The following is a 22,036-nucleotide window of genomic DNA, read 5'->3' on the forward strand; positions in this document are numbered from 1 at the left end:
TCTGATGTACGAAAGTGGTATGATTTGGTCCTTGTGCACTTATTAAAGCTTTCATTGATGACTCCCAACCCAACCTGGATAAAACCTTACATTGCAAACCAAAATTAGAATCACATGTGACATTACTTGAAAAATAACACTTCAGGCCAAAGATTTGAGAAATCACATCAACTTTTAAACTAGTTAACCCCAATTGTCTTACTGATGTATTGAATTCTTACTACAGGGAGGCGGGTGGTACAGTGTGAATTTAGAGAAAAAGAGGTGATCCACTTTTAAGGGCGTATATATCGAGAACTGAGTATTACATTTCAAAAAGTATATGAAAGAACCATTCCTCAGCTTTGTATTGACACTCTTCTGTACTTGTACCATTCACGCCACTCATGACTCAACAAATTGATGTTGAAGACAAACTCAATTTTTTACAAGTTTTGGCAAGAAGGGCTAAGATACCGATGCCTCTGATGAGTGACTTCTTCATCGAGGACACGATCACTTTGATAGCCTTCTGTAGGATATGTTGACTAGATTCCGTTCACATCACCATTTTTTTAATCCAAACTTAGAAAAATTTGATCTGTACAGTACCTATCCCTCTTTCACATTCTGTTAAATCTTTATTGCAATATTCAATGATTTCTTTGTATTACCCCTCCATATTCGGATCGCCTTTACTTTGATACACACTGTATTTGTAGAAGTTAGAAGTAAGAAGTAAATCTGATTTGCATGACTTGATAATCAGATGAAGTATGGGGTAATCATTGAGATTAGCTCCTTCATGTTGTATGCGGATTGGCATTTAGGCATGAAGTTAAATCCACATGAACTGCTTGTGAAACACCCCCATAGCCCCACAATGGGGCCTGCTACACCAAGATACGTGATAAGGCAGTGATAACTGTTCAGAATGCGAGTCTATAATCAACCCTTAATTATTCATCATAAAAGTTCTATTGTACATTAATCATAATTTACATCGTGCAACTGTGTTAATGTTACGGTGAGAGAAAGAAACATTTCTTTGCATATTTAGTCATTCTTTTTGTACATAACCACCAATTCTCCAAGGATAACATTACACACGTCTGAATTATTACCAGAAGAAAAATGTTGAATACATGCGGGTTCAGTTTTGTATAAAAAAAAACAAAACAAACAAAAGTACTGACTAATAAATTCATAGTACTTATTTCTGCATTCATTAACTGCAAGTTGAGGTACACAATTCCTTCTCTCAAAGACGGGATCAGGGCATTCGAAGCAGGGTTTACACAATGGTTTTAAAATATGTTTTAAAATGATTCTAAAATGTGTTTTCAATGTGATTTTAAATGATTTTAATAATAAATAACAAACCTATTCTTACAACCCTGACTTAGAGCGATGGGATATGAGTACATCAATAAGAAAATCAAGTAAAGGACCAAAGAAGCCACATGCTTTTGAATTTGGGAAGATAAGTTGTTCAAAACCTAACAATTATTATACAGCATCCCCCCCCCTGGAAAAAAATACAGGCCATAATTTGAGAGAGAGAAAACCTGCAGACATTTAAAGGGGGGGGGGGGTTAAATCATTGATAAGGATGAGAAATGTAATCTTTTAATACAAAATAGTTTAATTGAAAAAAAATGATAAAAATATGAAAGTATTTAATGAATACAACATGCGACTGAGCATAGTTCTAACTTACTCAGTAGAAAGTGTAAGTATAGCTTTATTAAAATCAAAATTTCATTCTCATTTTTATCTATTCATTTATATTTTCTACATATTCCCCTGAATTAAAAAAAGTACATTTGTATAAATTTATATTTGAGATGTTAAGTACAAAAAGAAAATCATTCTTTCAATTAATAGCTTACACAAAGATTGAAAAATAGAGAGAAAAAAAATCAAAAATTTCAGATAGGTACTTGCGTGTAATTAAGGGGAAACATCAAACTAACATAGAATATAATTCTTACAACATAAAATCACATTTGTTACTAATATTATATAAACAAAATTATAAACAAAGTCATAGACCTTTAATGAATAAACATGTACAAGATTGCAAGTATGGTAATTCAGAATTGCATAGGGAGACGCATCAACTTGTATCGGTCACATGACTTCTATTGGTCACATGACTTGTATACGTCACATGACTTGCTTTGGTCACATGACTTTATAGTTTAAAAAAGAGTTTTCACAGCAGAAGTTTGTCAGCACCACTAAAACAGTAAAGAAAAATATAGGTGGAAAATAATTTCTTTATATCGATGGGAATTTCATGTTGATAGTTTTGAGGCTGCACCAATGTCACCTGATAATTGCTTGGTCATGAAGCAATCTCTTGAATAAAACTTATTAATGACCAAATGATTGTCAGACTTATTTTGAAAAGAAAGTAAAAATATAGATAGATCATGAAACATGCTAAAATCACTTTCCATTCAATCATGGCTAATGAATGGAAATGAATCATATATTTCTGATGTTATTCCCGTTTGTATCAGTAAAGAAAAATAAACAAAACCCTGCAAATTACTTCTCTTCAATTAATTCCAGTTCTGATTAAACACAAGGTTTTAGAATGTATTTAGACAAACATTACAAGGTTTCTATTTTCTCACAAATGATCTCGCACAACAAAGGTTGCGATAGTGCGAGGCCCAATCAAAAGAGGATAACAGTTGTAATATGCATGTGTGAAAAGAACTACACAAAGGTAAGCTAGGCAAAGCTTAAAACTGAATACCTTTAATCTCTTTCCCATTATTGTAAAAATAACCACAACTTACAAAGATCATACTTCACAGTCTCTTTAAATAAAACAAGTGTGCAAAACCTTCACAACCATAAAAAAATTGTAAATGCTATGTCAGTCATACCTTGTGAAAGAGAGAAGTGGATGACTCAGCAGATTTTTTTATCCATTTTGTGGGTGCATGGTCCTTTCATTTTTTTTACTGTTGAAATTGAATCTCATTTGGTCACATTTTGTGAAGAAACACATACATTAAAGAGTTCTGACTCTCCAAGTATCACTAATAAAAAGTCTGAGTATCAGCTTTGTGACATGTAATGAGTCTGAAATTAGAGTAAATTTGAAATTTAAAATCACGATTATACTTCTCCGGGAATCATCAATTTACTACCGAATTCTGCAATGACCGATAATGTATGATGCGCTCCTCTAGCAACAAATGAACAAAAACATCTCTTTTAAAAATAAAAACAAATACAGGAGTGAGCAAGTGAGTGAAATATATTACAAAGCAAAACAAATAAAAAGACAGCAATAAATTCAGCAGTCGCGACAGGTCATATATCAAACTCAAGAGTCCTTTTTCTCCCGGTTTCCAAGATATGACAGTGGTAGGAGCGTAGATAATGGCCGTGCCAATGAAAGCAGTCGGGTACCTTGGGTCGATGTCTTTTAGAGTCAGACGAGGCTAGACGATACACAGGTGTCCCGTGCATATAAATAATTTACAAATTCACAACGTTGAGTAGTACATATTATCAGTTCATGTGGAGAGACTCACGCCGGCCGCAACGCAACACTTGGACAGACCCGCAGCAAAGCAGGTCTGAAAGATCAGAGTTCGGTAACGCAACATGTAAGATTGATAGGTCTGATTTTCATATCTGATTGCATTTGTTATGAAGAGCAATCAACGTTCATTCTGTAAGCTTTGTGATATGTGGCCCAGTATTTGGACAATCAAAGCTGCTAGGTTCGTCGACATCACGGTGGGATGGTACAATAAAAAATTAGGTGGACACATACCACAACATGCAGTATATGAGAAGGATGATTGGGACAGATCGGATCAAATAAATATGACATTAAAATGGACCAGCCACTTATGTTTCAAATTGTATCAAAATCAACATATCAAATAAGGGGGTGGGGGGATGATTGGTCATTAATTTCAGATTGCTTGAAGAGGGTACAAGGCACTAGCCCAATGAATACATAGAGGAAAATCTTCCAAGATTTTTTTTCATTATTAATATCAAATTCATTTAACAAAAATACATCTATAATTCTCATTAAAAGGACAAAGTATTTAGGAGTCAGACCAGAGTTGGTGAATTATTTCTTGAAGGTCAATAGAAAAGTTTTCACTCAAACAACGATTGTGTTTGAATGGTCATTGTGCATAGAGGATTGAGAGGGGATGGTTACGTTGCGACTTGGGCAAGGTCTCACCGGGGTAGTCATGCCGTCACAGTTCCTGACTTGACTGATAAATCCTGAGGCATTTCAGAGAGTGGCATTCTAAGCTGCTGAGAGTGTGCGGCAGAGATAAGAGGGGGTGGAGGAATACCTTGAGGGTGGTGCATCGGTAAGAGACCGTGCGGGGGAAAACCATTTGCGAGGTGGGGACGGAATGCCTCATGCATCCCGGGAGGGGTCGGATGGTGACCCAGCAACGATGCCTGCGGCGAGAACATCACCATCGGAGACGTTGCACTGGAAAGCGACGGGTAGGACGCCGCCGAGGGATGAGGTAAGTGGACGATGGTCGGCGACGTCTGCGCTGCCAGGGATTGCTGTGAATGGTGGGAGATGTGCTGGGACGAGAGCGACGGAATGCTGAGAGTAGAATGCGAAAGCGACGACGATATCGACGCCGAGGAGCTCGGACCGCTCGACGACGTCGTGTGCAGGTGTGGTGAGAACAATGGACGACTTGTTTCCGGAGGCTTGCTGACACTCGACAGGCTCAAGTGACTGGCAGAATGACTGTCTCTATGGCTTGATCCCTTGTGGGATGAACTGCTTGATGACATTCCTGCAGAAGATGTCACAGGCAATGATGATGTACTTGGTCCTTTTGATGTTGGTGGTTCACCGTTGCTCTGAGAGCTACTACTGTGTCCGTTGCTCCTTCCGCTACTGCTGCTGCTGCTACTAGGGTGAGGAGCGATCACACGGCTCATTGGGCCAGGATGGATACCATTCTGTTTAGGAGACACCACAGCATCTTGATGAGGCCGATGGAGAGGAGAATGGGGGAGCATCCCTGACAATGACAGGGGTGGTGGTGGGGGTTGGTCTGGATCAAGCGGTGGTGGTTGACTAGGACTGGTGTCGGATTGGTCATCGTCCATGTCATCGTCATCCATATCATCATCATTCTTTCCATGGTCATTCTCGTCAGATGAGATGTATCTTATGCACTTCTTCTTCCTCCTACATTATAATAAAAAGAAGAAAATATTACTATTTTCAATCATTATTAGCTCTAAAATGACAGAAAACATCATTCTTACTGGGTTTTTATTTAAAAAGCGTAATTTAGTCACAGCATTATGCAGTGCAACATAGTTAGCGATGTTTGGAGCAAATGAAATCCATGTATGTTCTTGATGCACTGATTAAGTACGACTACGAATAAAAACATATATTCATTTACTGTAGTAAATAAAAATATTCCTCTTGATAAAGGGTTGGGATTTATTCAGATTACTGTGCCATTGGGCCAAGAGTTTAGGTTTGAGGTAAGGTTTTTTTGTCCAACCTGACTTGCAGATTTTCCAGAGCAACTATCTTGACACTTCCTTTGGTATCATAACATTCCCTAAAATCAGAGCTAACATCACACATAACGACTTAAAAATTAGTTTTGATCAATTGTCACATTTCAGGTGGATGAATTCTAATCTTTCAAAACTCCTAAGGGTCCAACAGGTCACCATCAGATCTGCCTTGAGACAATGAAAGGACAGTACTCACCTGCAAGGCTTACACCAGAAGTCCTGCTGATCCACCCCAAACCTTGCTCTACATTTCTTGGGTGTCGATGGCTCACCTGAAAGCAACAAAAATCAGTTTCAACAAAAGTTGACTTTTAATCACATCTTACATTAAAGTACAAGGGACTCAGTCTTCTGAGTAATCATGCTGCGAACCTACCACAGCTACTACTGACATGGCATCATCCCTACACATATATATAGGAGTCAACAACTGAATCACTATAACCCTCAGGTCAATCCTAGTGATATCCTTGTTATGAAGGCAGACCACTACACCAGGGTTTCATTTTACTACTTTCGACCATGTTTAGTCAATTATCCATAGACATTTGACAATGTAATCACATGATGAAGTCATCAGAAGTACTGATGGTAGGTCTTTCTTAAAAAAATTTGTCACATTAAACATCCTATCCTAGGAACCGTTTTCTTCATGAGGCATGTTCACTAATACATTCAAATTTGATGCATACTTTTCAAATAATAGTTGCTCTTGGTAACCTGAAACGTTGCAAGAGACTGGCCAGACATAGCAACAAGGTATGGAAAATGGATTCAATGCACTGCAGTTCATTCATTAACCCGTTGGAGAGAGGCTGATTATGCTAAAACACACTCTTTCCAGAAGAGCATCTTGATAGTTCATGGCTGGAGTACTTTATAGGGATTGAAGGTTATGACAGGGGTAAGAATACGTTACTTTGATGTGATAAACATTATAAAAAAAAGAATATTATTATTATTATGACTACTTGATGTAAAAAAAGAATAGATCTCTGACCTGGATTCTCTCCATGAGTTTTATCTCTCTTCTTCTTTTTCTTCTTGCCGTGGATAGCATAGTTATCCCTGGCGCTCCATCCTGGATACAGCTGCATATGAAGTTGTCTCTCCTTGCGAGCCAGCTCGTAGTACTTAGCCTGCTCTTCTCGCGACAGCGCATGCCACTGTAAAAAAAAAAATGCAGTTCAATTGACCAACCTTCCATTGAAATATTCTGTTTTAACAGAGTAATATTATAAACACTCTGGACATAACACATTTGGGTATATACACATAAAACAAAATTAGCCGTTGATGTTTAAGTTTACACGCAACTCTTCTGTTGCAGCAAAAATTGTGATCAAACTCGACTCTAAAATTCAAACGTAAACTTGATTTACAACCAATGAATTGCGCGTATTGTGGACTAGCATTCATTTTTTTTATCCATATTTTACTGTTCGAAATAGATATCAGAAATAAAATACAAAAAAAATTTGCTTTCCCAAAATAATCGTGGGCCCAGCAGCTGCTGTGCACCACCAGATCGACGAGGCTCTATCCCTTTCATTGTTGAACGCCAAACAGGGTAGCAGCAAATCCAATCTTTTAAGGTCTTTCGGTCTGACGCGGCCGGGGTTTGAACTCCCGACCTCACAGTCGTGAGACGCTCACGCTACAAACTGAGCCAACACACCGGTTGTGGGGGCGCCGTGATCTAGCGGTTAGGACTCTCGTCTTTCAATCCGAAGGACGTGAGTTCACTTCCAAGCCATGATGCATTTTCCTTCAGCAAGAAATTCACCTGCATTATACTGCACTCCACCCAGGTGAGGTGAATGGGTACCGGCAGGAAGTAATTCCTCAAAAAGCTGTGCGCACCGGAATCGTGAGACTAGCTTAGAAGGGGTAATATAGGAGCGCTTCGAGCACCTAGCAAGGTGGATACGTACGCTATACAAATCCTATGATATTTATTATCTCTTATTATTATTATTAACGTGATTGTGATTGAGACTTACCCTACGGCCTAGTATTTGATTGATGGCAGCACTTTCTTTGAGCGTACATTCCTTGACCACACTGGCTCTCATTTCTTTCATATATAGCATGAATGCATTCAGAGGTTTCTTGATATGTTGCTGTTTGTTCTTTGCTTCTTGGGCTGCTAGCTTCTTCTCCTTCTCCTTCTGATGTCTACAAAAAAATAAACAAAAAAAAGTGATTATTATTAATTCAATGAAAAACATTGTCTTGTTGTTGCTTACTGATTTGCAAGTCTTAGTTTTTCTGTTAGATGCCCGTAAATAGGAAAGTGATTATTTATTAAATTAAATATTACCTTTTCTATGCTCACTGACTTGCACCCCCCCTCCCTTCAATGCTAATAAATAAAAAAAAAATGATTATTTTATCAATGGGATATAGCTTGTTCTTTGCTCATTGACTTGCAAGCTTCTTCTCTTTCTCCTTCAGGTGACCAGAAACACAAAGGGGGAGAGAGGGGGGAGATGAAAAAAAATGAATTCAATAGAATATCATTTGTTTTTTGCTTATTGAGTTGAAACTTCAACTCCCTCTGTTATCTATATAAAGACTACCACCCCCCCTCCAAAAGAAAAGGGGGAAAGTGATTAATTCAATGAAAATATCTCTTAAGTCAGTTGCAAGCTATTTCCCCTCATGATGCCCAGCTGGCCAATGCAGAAAGTGACAATAAAAATATTTTTTCTTTGTTGCTTAACACTAGGAGGTACTACTCAGCTTTTATACATTTCATACATTAAATAATATTAATTTGCCTTTAATCCTCAAATTGGCAATGTTTGTTTATGGTATAAACATTTTCAGTACTTTTTTCCTCTCTCTAATAATTGCAAGCATTCAATATAAACAATACTAGAAACCTTTCTCATATTTCATTGTGTATCATTTTCATATACTGCAATATTATCTTCTGTGCAAAAACAATAATTATTCATAACAAGTGGAATGCCTCTGGCCGTCTCACCTGCATCACGCGGTTCACTATAGCAGCAGTGCTGACTTTGCATACTACTCTAACTCGCACAAGATGTTCAGTGATACATGGTTACTCTTATGTCCTCTTTTTATGAACTAGACCAATAAACTTACAGAGATATGATGGTTATTCAACAAAAAACCCCAACATGGCCAAAGTTCATTGACCTTACATGACCTTTGACCTTGATCATGTGACCTGAAACTGGAACAGGATGTCCAGTGATACTTGATTACTCTTATGTACAAGTTTCATGAATCAGATCCATAAACTTTCAAAGTTATGATGGTAATTCAACAGATACACCCAATTCGGCTAAAGTTCATTGACCTTTGACCTTGGACATGTGACCTGAAACATGCACAGGATGTTCAGTGATACTTAATTACTCTAATGTCCAAGTTTAATGAACTAGACCAATAAACTTTCAAAGTTATGATGGTAATTCAACAGATACCCCCGATTCGGCCAAAGTTCATTGACCCTAAATGACCTTTGACCTTAATCATGAGACCTGAAACTTGCACAAAATGTTCAGTGATGCTTGATTACTATTATGTCCAAGTTTCATGAATCAGATCCATAAACTTTCAAAGTTATGATGGGAATTCAACAGATATCCCCAATTCGGCCAAAGTTCATTGACCCTAAATGACCTTTGACCTTGATCATGTGACCTGAAACCTGCACAAAATGTTCAGTGATGCTTGATTACTATTATGTCCAAGTTTCATGAATCAGATCCATAAACTTTCAAAGTTATGATGGGAATTCAACAGATATCCCCAATTCGGCCAAAGTTCATTGACCCTAAATGACCTTTGACCTTGGTCATGTGACGTGAAACTCATGCAGGATGTTCAGTGATACTTGATTAACCTTATGTCCAAGTTTCATGAACTAGGTCCATATATTTTCTAAGTTATGATGACATTTCAAAAACTTAACCTCAGGTTAAGATTTCGATGTTGATTACTCCAACATGGTCTAAGTTCATTGACCCTAAATGACCTTTGACCTTGGTCATGTGACATGAAACTCTAATAGGATGTTCAGTAATACTTGATTTACCTTATGGCCAAGTTTTATTAACTAGGTCCATATACTTTCTAAGTTATGATGTCATTTCAAAAACTTAACCTCAGGTTAAGATTTGATGTTGACGCCGCCGCCGCCGCCGCCGCCGTCGCCGTCGCCGTCGGAAAAGCGGCGCCTATAGTCTCACTTTGCTTCGCAGGTGAGACAAAAAATGGATATGTGATCAAAATAACTATGACCTAAAACTCTAATGATACCGAAAAGTAAATGATTGAGCCTGCAAAGGCAAAGCATTGAATTATCATGAGAGCAATTTTCTATTCATTCTATTCACGACATTCTTCTTTCGTTATCACATCTGCACTTTGGAAATATCCGTAAACGATAATTTCCAGTCTTCAGACTTCACTACCTTTTACAAGATTGTGATTTAAAGATGCTGTGTCACCACAGCTCCCGTAACAATCAGACCGTGTTAACAAAACTCTGTTTGCATTTGTAATGTAGTTGGTTTCACAACACATTCCTGACAAATCAAAGGCGACGTTTATGTTGCGAAATCCAATATTATTGGATGAAACTAAAGACTGTAATCTGCTTGATGGAGACAACGAGCTCGCGATGCCTTCGCGTCGAGTTACCCCGCTCCACCTTCGTATTGAAATAAAATTTATCCACAACAAGTTTGGCAATTGTGCCTTAATCAATTGGATTTCCCCTCCCCAATCCACCAACAATCATGATCCAATTAGGCAATGGGGATGGTATACTATACCATCTTATGATCATTACTCCCTATGCCTTCTGCACTGAGGGTGCTCTAGAAATGGGATATGTTACCAGTCTATTCTTGATGACTGGTGACAGATTCTCAGTGCTGATTTCCCGTTCATAGACTGGTGTATTAAACCTGGGATGGGTACTGCCACCAGTACTTCATTTGTCTATGATTTGATCATCATGACTGGTAACCATATCTCAAGCTTAGGGCCTCTAGGGTTCTACTGTGACCTTGTCTGTGAAACACAGCACGCACCAATCTCTCCAATAAATCACCATACTGTTGTATTCTGCGGCTAACTCCTGGCTTATTGGATATTCCGCCGAGGTGAATTTATTGCTGATTGAACAAGATTGTTAAGGTCAATCTTTATTTCCAATCTCAAACATATATTAGTCAGACTATCAATCCCATTCTTCAAGCCTAAATATGTAGAATGATAGATAGTACACATATCACAATCAGGCTTGTTTATTAGTTTGGCTATCGAAAATATAAAGTATTCTTCTTCCATGATATATAGTGCATTCAAGAGCATACTTTAATTTGTAATTTGAAAATACTAGACATTAATTGGTACAATGTTTCACGTGAACAAGATTATACTGAGATGCCTCTATCTTCAAATTGCCTCCATAAACTTAATTTTAGCATGCCAAAGAATAATAAAATACCAAATGTACTTCCTGATACAAAAAGATTTCTTTTCTCAAATGATGTTGTGACTTGTAATACAAGGCTAATTAATCGTTGGATTCATTAATCTGCAATGTACAATGTTTGAAAAGACTGATTGGGGATTCAGAACACAAAACTATACCACCAAATACAAGTAATATTACAGAGTTGTTAAAGGTCAAGTCCACCCCAGAAAAATGTTGATTTGAATCAATAGAAAAAAATCAGACAAGCACAATGCTGAAAATTTCATCAAAATCGGATGTAAAATAAGAAAGTTATGACATTTCAAAGTTTCGCTTCTTTTCAACAAAATAGTTATATGAACGAGCCAGTTTCATCCAAATGAGAGAGTCGATGATGTCACTCACTCACTATTTCTTTTGTTTTTTTATTGTTTGAATTATACAATATTTCAATTTTTACGAATTTGACGATTAGGACCTCCTTGCCTGAAGCACAAAATGTTAAAATAATGGAATTCCACGTGTTCAGGGAGGAATGAAACTTCATTTCACATGACAATGACGAGAAAATAAAAAATATTTCATATTTCATTTAATAAAATACAAAAGAAATAGTGAGTGAGTGATGTCATCAACTCTCTCATTTGGATGTAACTGGCTCGTTCATATAACTATTTTGTTGAAAATAAGGGAAACATTAAAATGCCATAGTTTTCCTATTTTACATCCGATTTTGATGAAATTTTCAGTGTTATGCGTGTTGGATTTTTCTCTTTTTATAAAAATCAACTTTTTGTTGGGGTGGACTTGTCCTTTAAATATGTGGCAGCGATAGTCTGACAATGCTGGTCACTTGCAAAAGCCTTTTTATTCAAATCCCTTGGCAATGCTTTCAAATTACATTTTTTTTCAGTCCCTAGATCCTACACACAAGAAATATTGCAGCTCACGACACTGGCACTGGTCAGAAGGTCCCAGACTATTATTTGGGCCAGTAACTTTTCAGAAATAGCCAGATTTACTGGTCCGACATGACCAGTAAAAAATATATCAAGCTGTTACAAATGATATTTTATTGTTATAAATTATAAAAATGACTCTCATGAATTATGTTGTGTGTGTGTGTACTATTTGTTTGTATGTTGTTGGGCTTTTTTTTGGGGGGGGGACAATAAAAGCAATAAATGACAGCAAAATTAAGCTTTTTCATGGTTTTATGGACTTTTTTATGGTTTTTATTTTTGGGGACCAGTAAATTTAGGTTTGGACCAGTAAAAAATGAAAAAATTGGTTATCTACTGGTCCAACATGAACAGGTTGGACCAGTAGGAAAAAAGGGTTAGTGTGGAGCCCTGAATATTGAGAGCAAATCTTTTGCAGGATGATAAATACTCAATATTTTTATTATTGTTAACAGAATGTTGCCTTTCCTGTCAAGTTTCTTCATTTTATCAATATTGTAAAATAGATGTCATTGAAATTGAGATTATTTTAACAATTTTTCTAGGAACAGAATCTCTTCAAACTTACAAACTACCCGCAAATGTCACATTCTCATGAGCAATATACCAAGAAATCATTAAATTTATCATCGCATAATTCATTCACGTTGTTTGTTTTTAATGTGATATACATGTGAACATGCGATGCTATTGTAAGGCATTGTCTGTATTCTTTATTTCCCCCAAGGGAGTCTGTGGATCTTCTAAATGCAGGTTCCATGAAAATATGTCAGAAGTGAAATGAAATATATGTCAAACGGAAGGAAATGCTTTAGATTACAATTTATCATCCATCTGCTTAATTTATGTATGCTGAAGTTTTTGGGCTCGCTGAATGTTTGAAATATCGACTGAAAATTGTAGACTGTGTCAAATGTACATGGTATCAAATTGAATGTGGAAATGCTGCATATATTGATGACCAGGGGGGTGTTTCACAAAGATTTAAGCATGACTTAAGACGCACTTAAATGCCAACGCGTACATGATATGCAACGCGTGATCTTATTGATAGATACGCATTAGTGCGCCTCCTCATGACACGATCTGACCAATGCGGTCAAGCCTTTCATACCGTACGCAACTCGGTATTTAAGTGCGACTCTAAGTCATACTTAAATCTTTGTGAAACACCCCCCAGACCTGCCAACCTTATACAACCCCAAAAAGTATTCTTAGAAGGAAAAAAAGTATTTTTGACGAAAAAAGAATATTTTTAAAAATTTGGCTCAACATAACAATTGCCCACCTGTTGTAGTGAGATCGGTGAAAAAACATGTGTAATGACTCTACTTGAAAACTTGATAATTCACCCTTTTACACATGTGCTCGTAGGCGAGAATATATTTGTGCTTTTCATGCAACAAGTCACTGGCCCGACAGTGATTTTTACTGGTCTGGGACTGTCGGACCGGCGCTAGTGTCACATGCTATGTATAATACATACTCCATGATCAGAAATTTAAAAAAAGCAACAAATCATATAAAAAAGTATCGGTGTACTCATAGCAAAAAAGAGGAACAAATACTCTAAAAAGGGAATGGTTGGCATGTCTGGATGACCCTCTGCAGTAATAGAGTAAATCTCTTGTACCTTACTGGTCAGTTTCTGAGCTTAAACCCCTTGATTACCTGTCGTTACTCTGTTGCTGAGCGTCGTGTTGTTGTGATGATCCCATTGGGTGCATGAGAGAGTGTGGAAGGCTACCGACGGGGACTGGACCAGAACTGATAGGTGATGGTCCTAGACGGGCCATACTGGCTGGACTAACGGCTAGACTAGGTGGATAAGGGGACCGGAGGGCGCTGCTTGTTAGAGGGTAGAATGTTTGCCCAGGCCTGAGGGTGAGAAACAACATCAAAAGAAAATGTATTGGCCAACGTAAAATAAAGTTTCAGGAAGGAGGAAGCAGTACAATACTAAACGGTGTTGATAGTTTACCCAATTGCTAAGAAAGCGCGAATGCTTGTGAGCAAGCAACCAGAGGACCGATGGCTGAAGGTCCTCTCTGAGGAACCTGGTAATGAGGATATAAATGCATTACCTAAGGGCACTGGCGCAACGATTGGGAATGGAACCTGGGTCACCGGAATGTGAACCCCCCGCTCTACCGACTGAGCTATCGTGCCTCCCCAACAAGCTAATGATATAGCCTACATAAAGAAGGGGATACTCAAAATAGCAACAGTAAAACAAATAATACTTCATTTTTTTACCTCAATAAAAATATCACCATTCAAATTAAAAACTAAATATTAGCTTCAAACGCTGGTTTTCCATAACCTGGAAGTTTTTTTTTAAATTCAACTCCCACTGTTACTCAACCTGAGCTAACTTTTTACTCATATCTTTGCAGGCATAAAAACACAGAGTAAATATTTTTAATGAAAAAGTCACAAAGTACCTAGTTCCAGGTATCTGTTCATTAGGAACTTTCTATACTAATTTTGTGAAAAACTATGTCTATAACCCCCCCCCATAAATGCCGGATGTACTATTAATATATTCTTTAAAAATGCTTGCACCAAGACTAACTCAGCTAATATGATGATGTTCATTTCTTGATCTAGCTGATCTATCATGTTCCCTATGAACTATGATTTTCATGCTGTATGGAATAGAGGGCGGTTCATCGAGATCATAGAACCTAAACTTGCATGATTAATCAGCTTCTCTGGATTTGAGGAAGCAGGAATAAAGACATTTTTATAAGCCCGCTGCGACAAGCTTTATCATTCTAGAGCTAAACAGAGACAAAAAGTGCACATCCCCCTGTTTTAATGTTCTCAGGTCTTGGTAGGAAAGTGTGCTGTCGCGGTGAAAGGTTGACGATCGCGCCATAGATTATGATTGAAATCTACGGGAGGTGCCAACCGCACCAAATACCCGTGAAATCGGGGGGGCTTGTCAAGCGACTACCTGATCAACGTCAGGTTGGGAGAGACAGAAAGGGAAGTTACGAGGAAGAGGGAGGGGAGGGACAGAGGTGGGAGGTAAGGGGGAGAAAGAAAGAAAGACAGAAAGAAAGAAAGAAAGACAGAAAGAAAGAAAAAAAGAAAGAAAGAAAGAAAGAAAGAAAGAAAGAAAAAAAGAAAGAAAGAAAGAAAGAAGGAAGGAAAGAAAGAAAGAAAGCAGGGGGATGGTGGGAGTGAGAGAAGGATAGAAGATAGAGAGAATAGAAAGATATAGTGAATAAAGAGATAGAAAAAGACAGAAATAGGGATAAAGAGAGAGACAATGAGAGAAGAGAGAGAGAATAATAGAAAAAAGATGAATAGATGGTTAGCACAGGAGAGAGACAAGAGAAAGGGAAAAACAGGAAGGGGATAGAATAAGGACGAAGAGATTGAGTAAGAAAGAGGAAGGAATTTAAAGGGGGTGGGCAGAAGAACAGGTTGACAGTAGGGAAGAGAAAGAAAACGATGAGGATAGACAGAAGCAAAGAGATACAGTAGAAAAACAAATACCTAGGCAGAGCCAGTGAAAGAGATTAAATAACAGGGAGTCGGAGAGAGTCAGGATGGGGGTACATGAGGTAGACAAGGGGAATACAGAGAGAGGGGAAATGACAGAGAGACAGACAGATGGAGAGAATAAAGAATGAGTAGCAGGTGGAAGTATAACGCCGTTGGGTGTGGTCTTTGCCACTGTTTCTCTCATGCTAATCTATTCTCCCTCCATCACCTCCAACCATCGGGGTGAAAATGAAGAGAGGCCGGTGTCAAAGAATTGAAGATGGATGGGGGGGGCATTGGTGTATGCCACATGGTAGGACGACGAGGTGGTATCACACTGAAGGAAAGGAGAGAGTACATCATGTAATACCGTCAATATCATAACAAAGATACAGTGAATCCTATAAAGATCACCCAGAAAGACCACATTCTCCTTTTCATTTGAATGTGAATTTGTCAATTTTTCATGGACACAAAGTCTATGGAGAAACAGAATTTCTGTTTTTCAGACATGCTGAAATGGAATTTAAGATTTTTTAAACAGAAAAAGTCATTTTTTTAAACGAAAAATCACTGTTCTTACCCAAGTCACAGACAAAACTGCTGTTTCGATTAAGCGGCCCTCAACAAGGACTTAGTTGTGATTTGACTTGCATTTTCAATGCATTTGCCGCATTGCCGTTCATTCTATGCCGCTGTACTTAAACTCCCTAATGTTGTTACTGTATCATGAACATAGTGAATCGATAGTGTGGTTGACTTGACTGAGGATTGCATGATCGAAACAAAAGGATGAAAGTGAAGGATGCAATGCTAATGGAGGAAGGAGGATCAAAGAATTAATTATAAGGGCTTTAAATAAAGGGAGAAAGGGGGAGGTTAGATAAATGGAGGATAAACCATTGGATCAAGGAAGAACAAGGAATATGAAGGATGGATAGGAGGATGATGGTGGTGAATACCTGTGGAGCAAGGAATCATAGGGGTCATGACAGGGGAGGATGGATGGAGGAGGGGGTCAAAGGAACCAAGAACAATCAAGGAAGGGGACTAAAGGGGTATTGAAGCAGTTGGATCCAGGTAGGGAGTAGCCTATAATCAAGGCAGAGGCTGCAGTTAGTGACCTTGCGGTTATTCTGAACGTAAGCGATACGTCTGATCTGGTGAAGACTACGCATTGTAGCAGCCACCGCCTATACACTCCCGTCTGCCCAATCAATATTCATGTATTCATCTCGTCGTTTGACATGTTGTGGTACCAGGATCCATACTGGTACCTGTATTGCTGTTATGTGCCGACTTCAGATCATAAAAGCAAAGATATTATCGTTACACAGAGGGTTTGCCTGGTAGATTTTGCTTTTCTCACATCCCTCCCGTCGTCAATAATGCTACGAATGGCAGATTCTTAGAGGTCTCGGAATATTCCACTAAGAATGCGGAGTTTATTGGCAGCATAATCCAAACTCTCGCAGAAGTTTCTCGCGTGTACTCATACTCGCCATTGTGGATCAAGGAAGTGACGTCATGTCACTACCTTCTTTCCAACGTATTTCTGATTGGTCCAATCTATTTCTTCTCATACATATGCATGAGAATTTTTCATACAAAAGTGGCGTAATTTCATAGTCGATGATAAAAAAACAACATCCAAAGCAAGACAGTAGTGTATAGGCGGTGGCTGCTAACGCATCCACAATGCATAGTCTCCACCAGATCAGACGTATCACTTATGTTCAGCATAACAGCAAAGACAATAACTGCAGCCTCCGCCTAGATTATAGGCTAGGTAGGAAGGGGATGGGATTAAAGAGGGGGATGGTGAGGTGCAAAGTTCAATTATAGGACCCAGAAGGATGTAGAAAGATCCTGGAGGACCAACACAGACCTGGCAAGATCCTAGACACTTCTGAACTATCTAGAATGATCCTGGAGGGAGCAAGCGAGGGAGGAAATAAAGGGGAATGGAAGCAAATGGATCCTGGTAGATCGAGATAGCATGTGGATGGGATGAAATGGAGGGGAAAGTGAAAACTTGAATAATGGGATCCATATGGATCTAGAAAGATCCTGGAGGATCCACAGGGATACCTGGAGGGAGGATGGACAATGGAGGAAGGTAGAAAGAAGTCATCAAGCAAGGGATCCAGGTAAATTGAAGGAGCATGCAAAAAGAAAGGAGCAGGAAAAGAAAGCAGAGCATGAAAGGAAAGGAGAACGCGAAAACAGTTAAAGGAGTAGACCAAAATAATGAGAAAAAGGAGGAATTTGAGAGAGAAAAAAGAGCTCGAGAGTGAGGAGGAGAGCTACATGAGGAAGACAAAGATGATGAGGTTTTGAGAGCATGTTAGCCCAAGACATAGTAGCTTGATATGAGAGTGTGAAGTGTGCTTAATACGCATTACGCAGCCGGCTAGTCAGGCTTCTCCTTTGAATGATGAGATGTGCCCATTTCTTGACCGGTTGTAGAAGGGGGTTGCTGCGCTTGGCTGGACACACATCACGCTGTGGCAAAACGCAATCAAGCCTGCGTGCCTTCACGTGGAAAGGACCTACGTGCGACACATAGATGGAATGGGGACTATTGGAATGATGAGGAATGGAAAGGAAGGACCGAGATGCGTAATTATTTCATCAAAGATTTAGTTCTTCCATGAACATCAGAAAAAATATTATAAACTGGGCTTCGGAGACACAGTTAATTACAAACTGTGGAATGCTTTAAAAATGACTCCTTGGTCTCGCAACACAAAGGTTAGGGATTAATCGTAAGCTTGATTTTCAAGATGAACTGTATATTGTAGTTAATGAAATCAGTGTAGTCAACCCAAGATCAGATTATCTAATTAGGATACACAATGAATAAGTAAATATAAAGATAAAAAAGGAGTTATTTTTGTCAGAGCATCTGTTGCAAATGAAAAAGTTAGTCTTACCATGACATGTTGTAGACCTCTAATGGATGCGATCCAAGTGAGCTTGGAGACAGAGGATGGTAGGGTGAAATATCAGAGTGGCTCCGTCTTAAGATACCTGGAGAAAGGCAAGATGGGAAGAGGATAAATAGCGAAGACAATGGGAGAGCGAAAGGCAGAGGGGAGGTCGAGGAGGAGGAAAAGAAGGAGGAGATGGAGAAGAGAAGGAGGGGGCAAGGAGAAGGACAAGGAGGAGAGGGATGGGGAGGACAAGGAGAGGGAAGGAGGAGGAGAAGGAAGGGAGGGAGGAGGAGAACGAGGGTGAGGAGGAGAAGGAGAGGGGGAGGAGGAGAAGGAGAGGGGGAGGAGGCGAGGAGGAGGAGGAGGAGGAAGGAGGAGGGGGAGGAGGAGGAGAGGGGGAAGGAGGAAGAAGAGAGGGAGGATAAGGAACAAGGAGAGGGGGAAGGAGGAGGGGGAGGAGAAGAAGGAGGAGGAGGAGAAGGGAGGGAAGACAAGAAAAAGAAAAGGTCAAAAGAAGGAATAGATGGGGAGGAGGGGGGCAAAGAGGGACAAGAAGAGGAAAGTGAGGGGAAATGAAGCAGAGAGAAGATTAAATAGAGAGGAAATAACATGGAAAAGGAAAAAAAGCAGACAAGGAGAAACAGATAGAGCCAAGAGGGAAGACAGAGAGGAGTGAACAGGTGGTGGTATAAGCAGAAGGGAGTAGAGGCCAAACAAAAAATTAAAACTTGATTAGAAAGGAGTACAAAATTAAAAAAATACCATGATTAAATTGATGAGAGACAATAAGCAATGACCCTCTTAGGTGAGATAATAATCTATAACCTCCCGGATCTTGGCTGGGAATTTGCATGTTTTGAATTGGTTATTATTCCCTGATGTTGAGCCTTCTGACAACAAGGCACAAGGTGATCCCATAAACCTGTGTGTTTTGAACTTGAATTTATAAACCTGAGGGGCTAAAACTCTGTGATGAATGTGGGTTCAACATCCTAATATCTTCAGAAGCCTTTAGTTTGTGGAGATACCCAAAAGCCCCTGTGGTTCTATACCTCTTGCCCAGGGTAGAATACCGTTTTTTTTTTAAATTAGGGACTATTTTTTTTACATTGGGGTGATTGCTAACTTAAAGTGCTTTTTCTTTCATTTCAAAGGCTACTTTATTGGTGCAACAAACAATTATGCCTTTTGTGGAGTTTGATTTCTACATATTCTTGAATATGGAGCGTCGTGGCCCAGTGGATTAGTCTCCGGACTTTGAAACAGACGGTCATTGGTTCAAATCCCAGCCATGATGTAATTTCCTTCAGCAAGAAATTCATCCACAGTGTGCTGCACTCGACCCAGGTGAGGTAAATGGGTAGGAAGTAATTCCTCAAAAAGCTGTGTGCACCTAAATATAGGTAGCCTAGCTTAGCTGGGTAATAATAATAGCAGGGCCCACTGGGAGAACAGTTTTCGGAACTGAAGTGACTACCCTGGGTAAATATACCATTATTATTATTATCATTATTATAATATTCTTTGTGGCAAATCTTAAGGTGATCCAAAAGCAAACAATTTTAAGAATTTTACGGGCGACTCTGGCTGAGATGAGGGCAGAATCACCTGTCACCCTTGTGTATTTCCTAGACCACTCTTACCTGTTTTTGAGTCGACCTCTAACCCTCTGACGTGAGGTGGGGGTGTTCCAGACGAGTACTGTTCCTGGTACATCATCAGCTGGGCCAGGGAGGGTGGATACGCCCCTGCCGGATGTAGCACCGGCATCTTCTGACCCTGCAACGTAGAAGAGAAAAAGAGAAATAAAAGGTTAATGGAGGGTCTTGAATTTATGACAAACGTGAAATAGGCTATGTGTTTTATACGAGACGTAAGCAACCACCTTCAGATGACAATATGAAATGTGCCTTTTGACAGACAGACTTCTTTATTCTTTACGTTTGAAACATAATTTGCTCTAATTTGCTTTAAAGCAAATACCTTGATACCTTGAGCATCTAATCAAGGTGGATATAATGCACAAAACGTATCAGGGTGGAGTAGGTGCTTATAAAAATTTGTAATATTAGTCAAAGCAACTGAACAATGGACTTTGACTATTATAGAAGACTCGTTCAAGAAACCACCAAAAAGAAGCCCAAACTTTGTTTTGACAAAGCTCCATATGAGAAATCTTGCAGGAACTGAGTTTGATCGCTGCTGCTTTTGCTACAGAAGAGGGGGCAGGGGTGGGATGGCTTTATGCAAAAGGCCTGTATCTCACTCTGTTGATATTTGGCCAAGAATGGCCAAGAAACACACCAAGAATCTTCAAGATATTACATGATTACCATATCAGTGATAGGCATCACACAAAGCATCAGGTTACTAGATGGTAGACCTTCCATTCTGGTGTCACCAATTCCAGAAGAACTTCAAAGACAGTATTTCTCTCTGGACACAACTATAGAGTCTATGTCATCACATTCACTAGCTTGTAAAGACCTAATATCTTGCAGAGAAGTATTGATTCTCTCACACCAACAACTCAAATAGCTATACTTCCAATATTCAGCTTTAATAATTCCAACGGATTAAACAACATCAAGAACACTTAGGGATATCTGATGAAAAACAGTTGTAAATTCCCTTGTATATTTTATCCATACTCTCTTGAATGAACCTCTATTTCTGGGTAAGTATAGCAATAAGTTCAATATTCACAAAGCTCGATTGGTAAAGAATCAATCACATGAGTGTATCCTGTGCTGGAACAAGCCTTGGACACCCAATGGTGGCAGCAGTGGGATCAGTATCACCTTTTACTAAAACCTTCCACCCAGTCTTATGGTTCCAGGTTCCATTGAACCATTGCAGGACAGATCTTCAAAGAGCAGCTTCACTATACCCGTCAAGATGGACAACTGCACAAATTTCAAACCTTCAACCAAAATTCACCAATAAATATAAAAATCCCTGCAAAATGATGTATAAAAAAAAGGAGTATTGATTTGTCAAGGATTCTCAAATTCATTACGGAAAGGAGGAGGGGGGGGGGGGCTCAATGTTCTGACATCTTGATGTGGTTTTATAAATTTAAAGTTCATTACAATCCATAGAGATTAAAGAAAATAGAAAGGTTTGTAACTGTTTATATTGAGGGTAACTTTCTTCAACTTTCTGCAAGTGATTCCATCATCTCCGCCGCTCCTGCCTCAAAAGAAAAAATGCTTTTTTCAAACGGAAAAAGCCTTTGTAGATCTCAGATACTCATTAGAGGCAAATGTCAGAGAGAGTGGAGTACACTTTTTCTGTTTCTTTGTCTTGGTCAAGGTATATACTGATGAAATACAGGAAAGGCAAAAAAAAATGTTGCCATGTGATTTTATGTCAATACCGATAGTTTATTACTGGTAAATTGGACAAAAAGGAGCGGGGAAACTGGACTGCCTTTGAAGAGACATATAAAACAAAGAAGCCTTTATTTTGGCTTATATCACAAAAGGCATATCATACCCTCACAAAGATAGACTGATTTTACAAGCAAAGTAATGATTTGGCATTGGGAGCTTTTCTGATTTTCTCAGCACTTACACATTGCATAGCATAGAGATGAAAACAATACACTGGTAATTCAAAACTTGTTTCAA

The 22,036-nt window shown here is 38.9% G+C and overlaps 1 protein-coding gene across 1 annotated transcript; it reads right to left on the minus strand.

The window, feature by feature from the left end:
• LOC121432141 (transcription factor 7-like 2) lies at window positions 1-20,794 on the minus strand. The gene is made up of 8 exons (XM_041629997.1): window positions 20,730-20,794; window positions 20,048-20,289; window positions 18,405-18,501; window positions 13,645-13,851; window positions 7,548-7,722; window positions 6,545-6,710; window positions 5,741-5,816; window positions 1-5,197 (listed from the first exon to the last, which is right to left on the minus strand). The coding sequence occupies exons 1-8, from the start codon at window positions 20,792-20,794 to the stop codon at window positions 4,219-4,221; spliced, it is 2,007 nt and encodes a 668-aa protein (XP_041485931.1). The 3' UTR covers window positions 1-4,218.
• Between the last annotated feature and the right edge of the window lie 1,242 nt (window positions 20,795-22,036).

This window comes from Lytechinus variegatus, chromosome 18 (assembly GCF_018143015.1).
Source record: "Lytechinus variegatus isolate NC3 chromosome 18, Lvar_3.0, whole genome shotgun sequence".
Lineage (NCBI taxonomy): Eukaryota > Metazoa > Echinodermata > Echinoidea > Temnopleuroida > Toxopneustidae > Lytechinus > Lytechinus variegatus.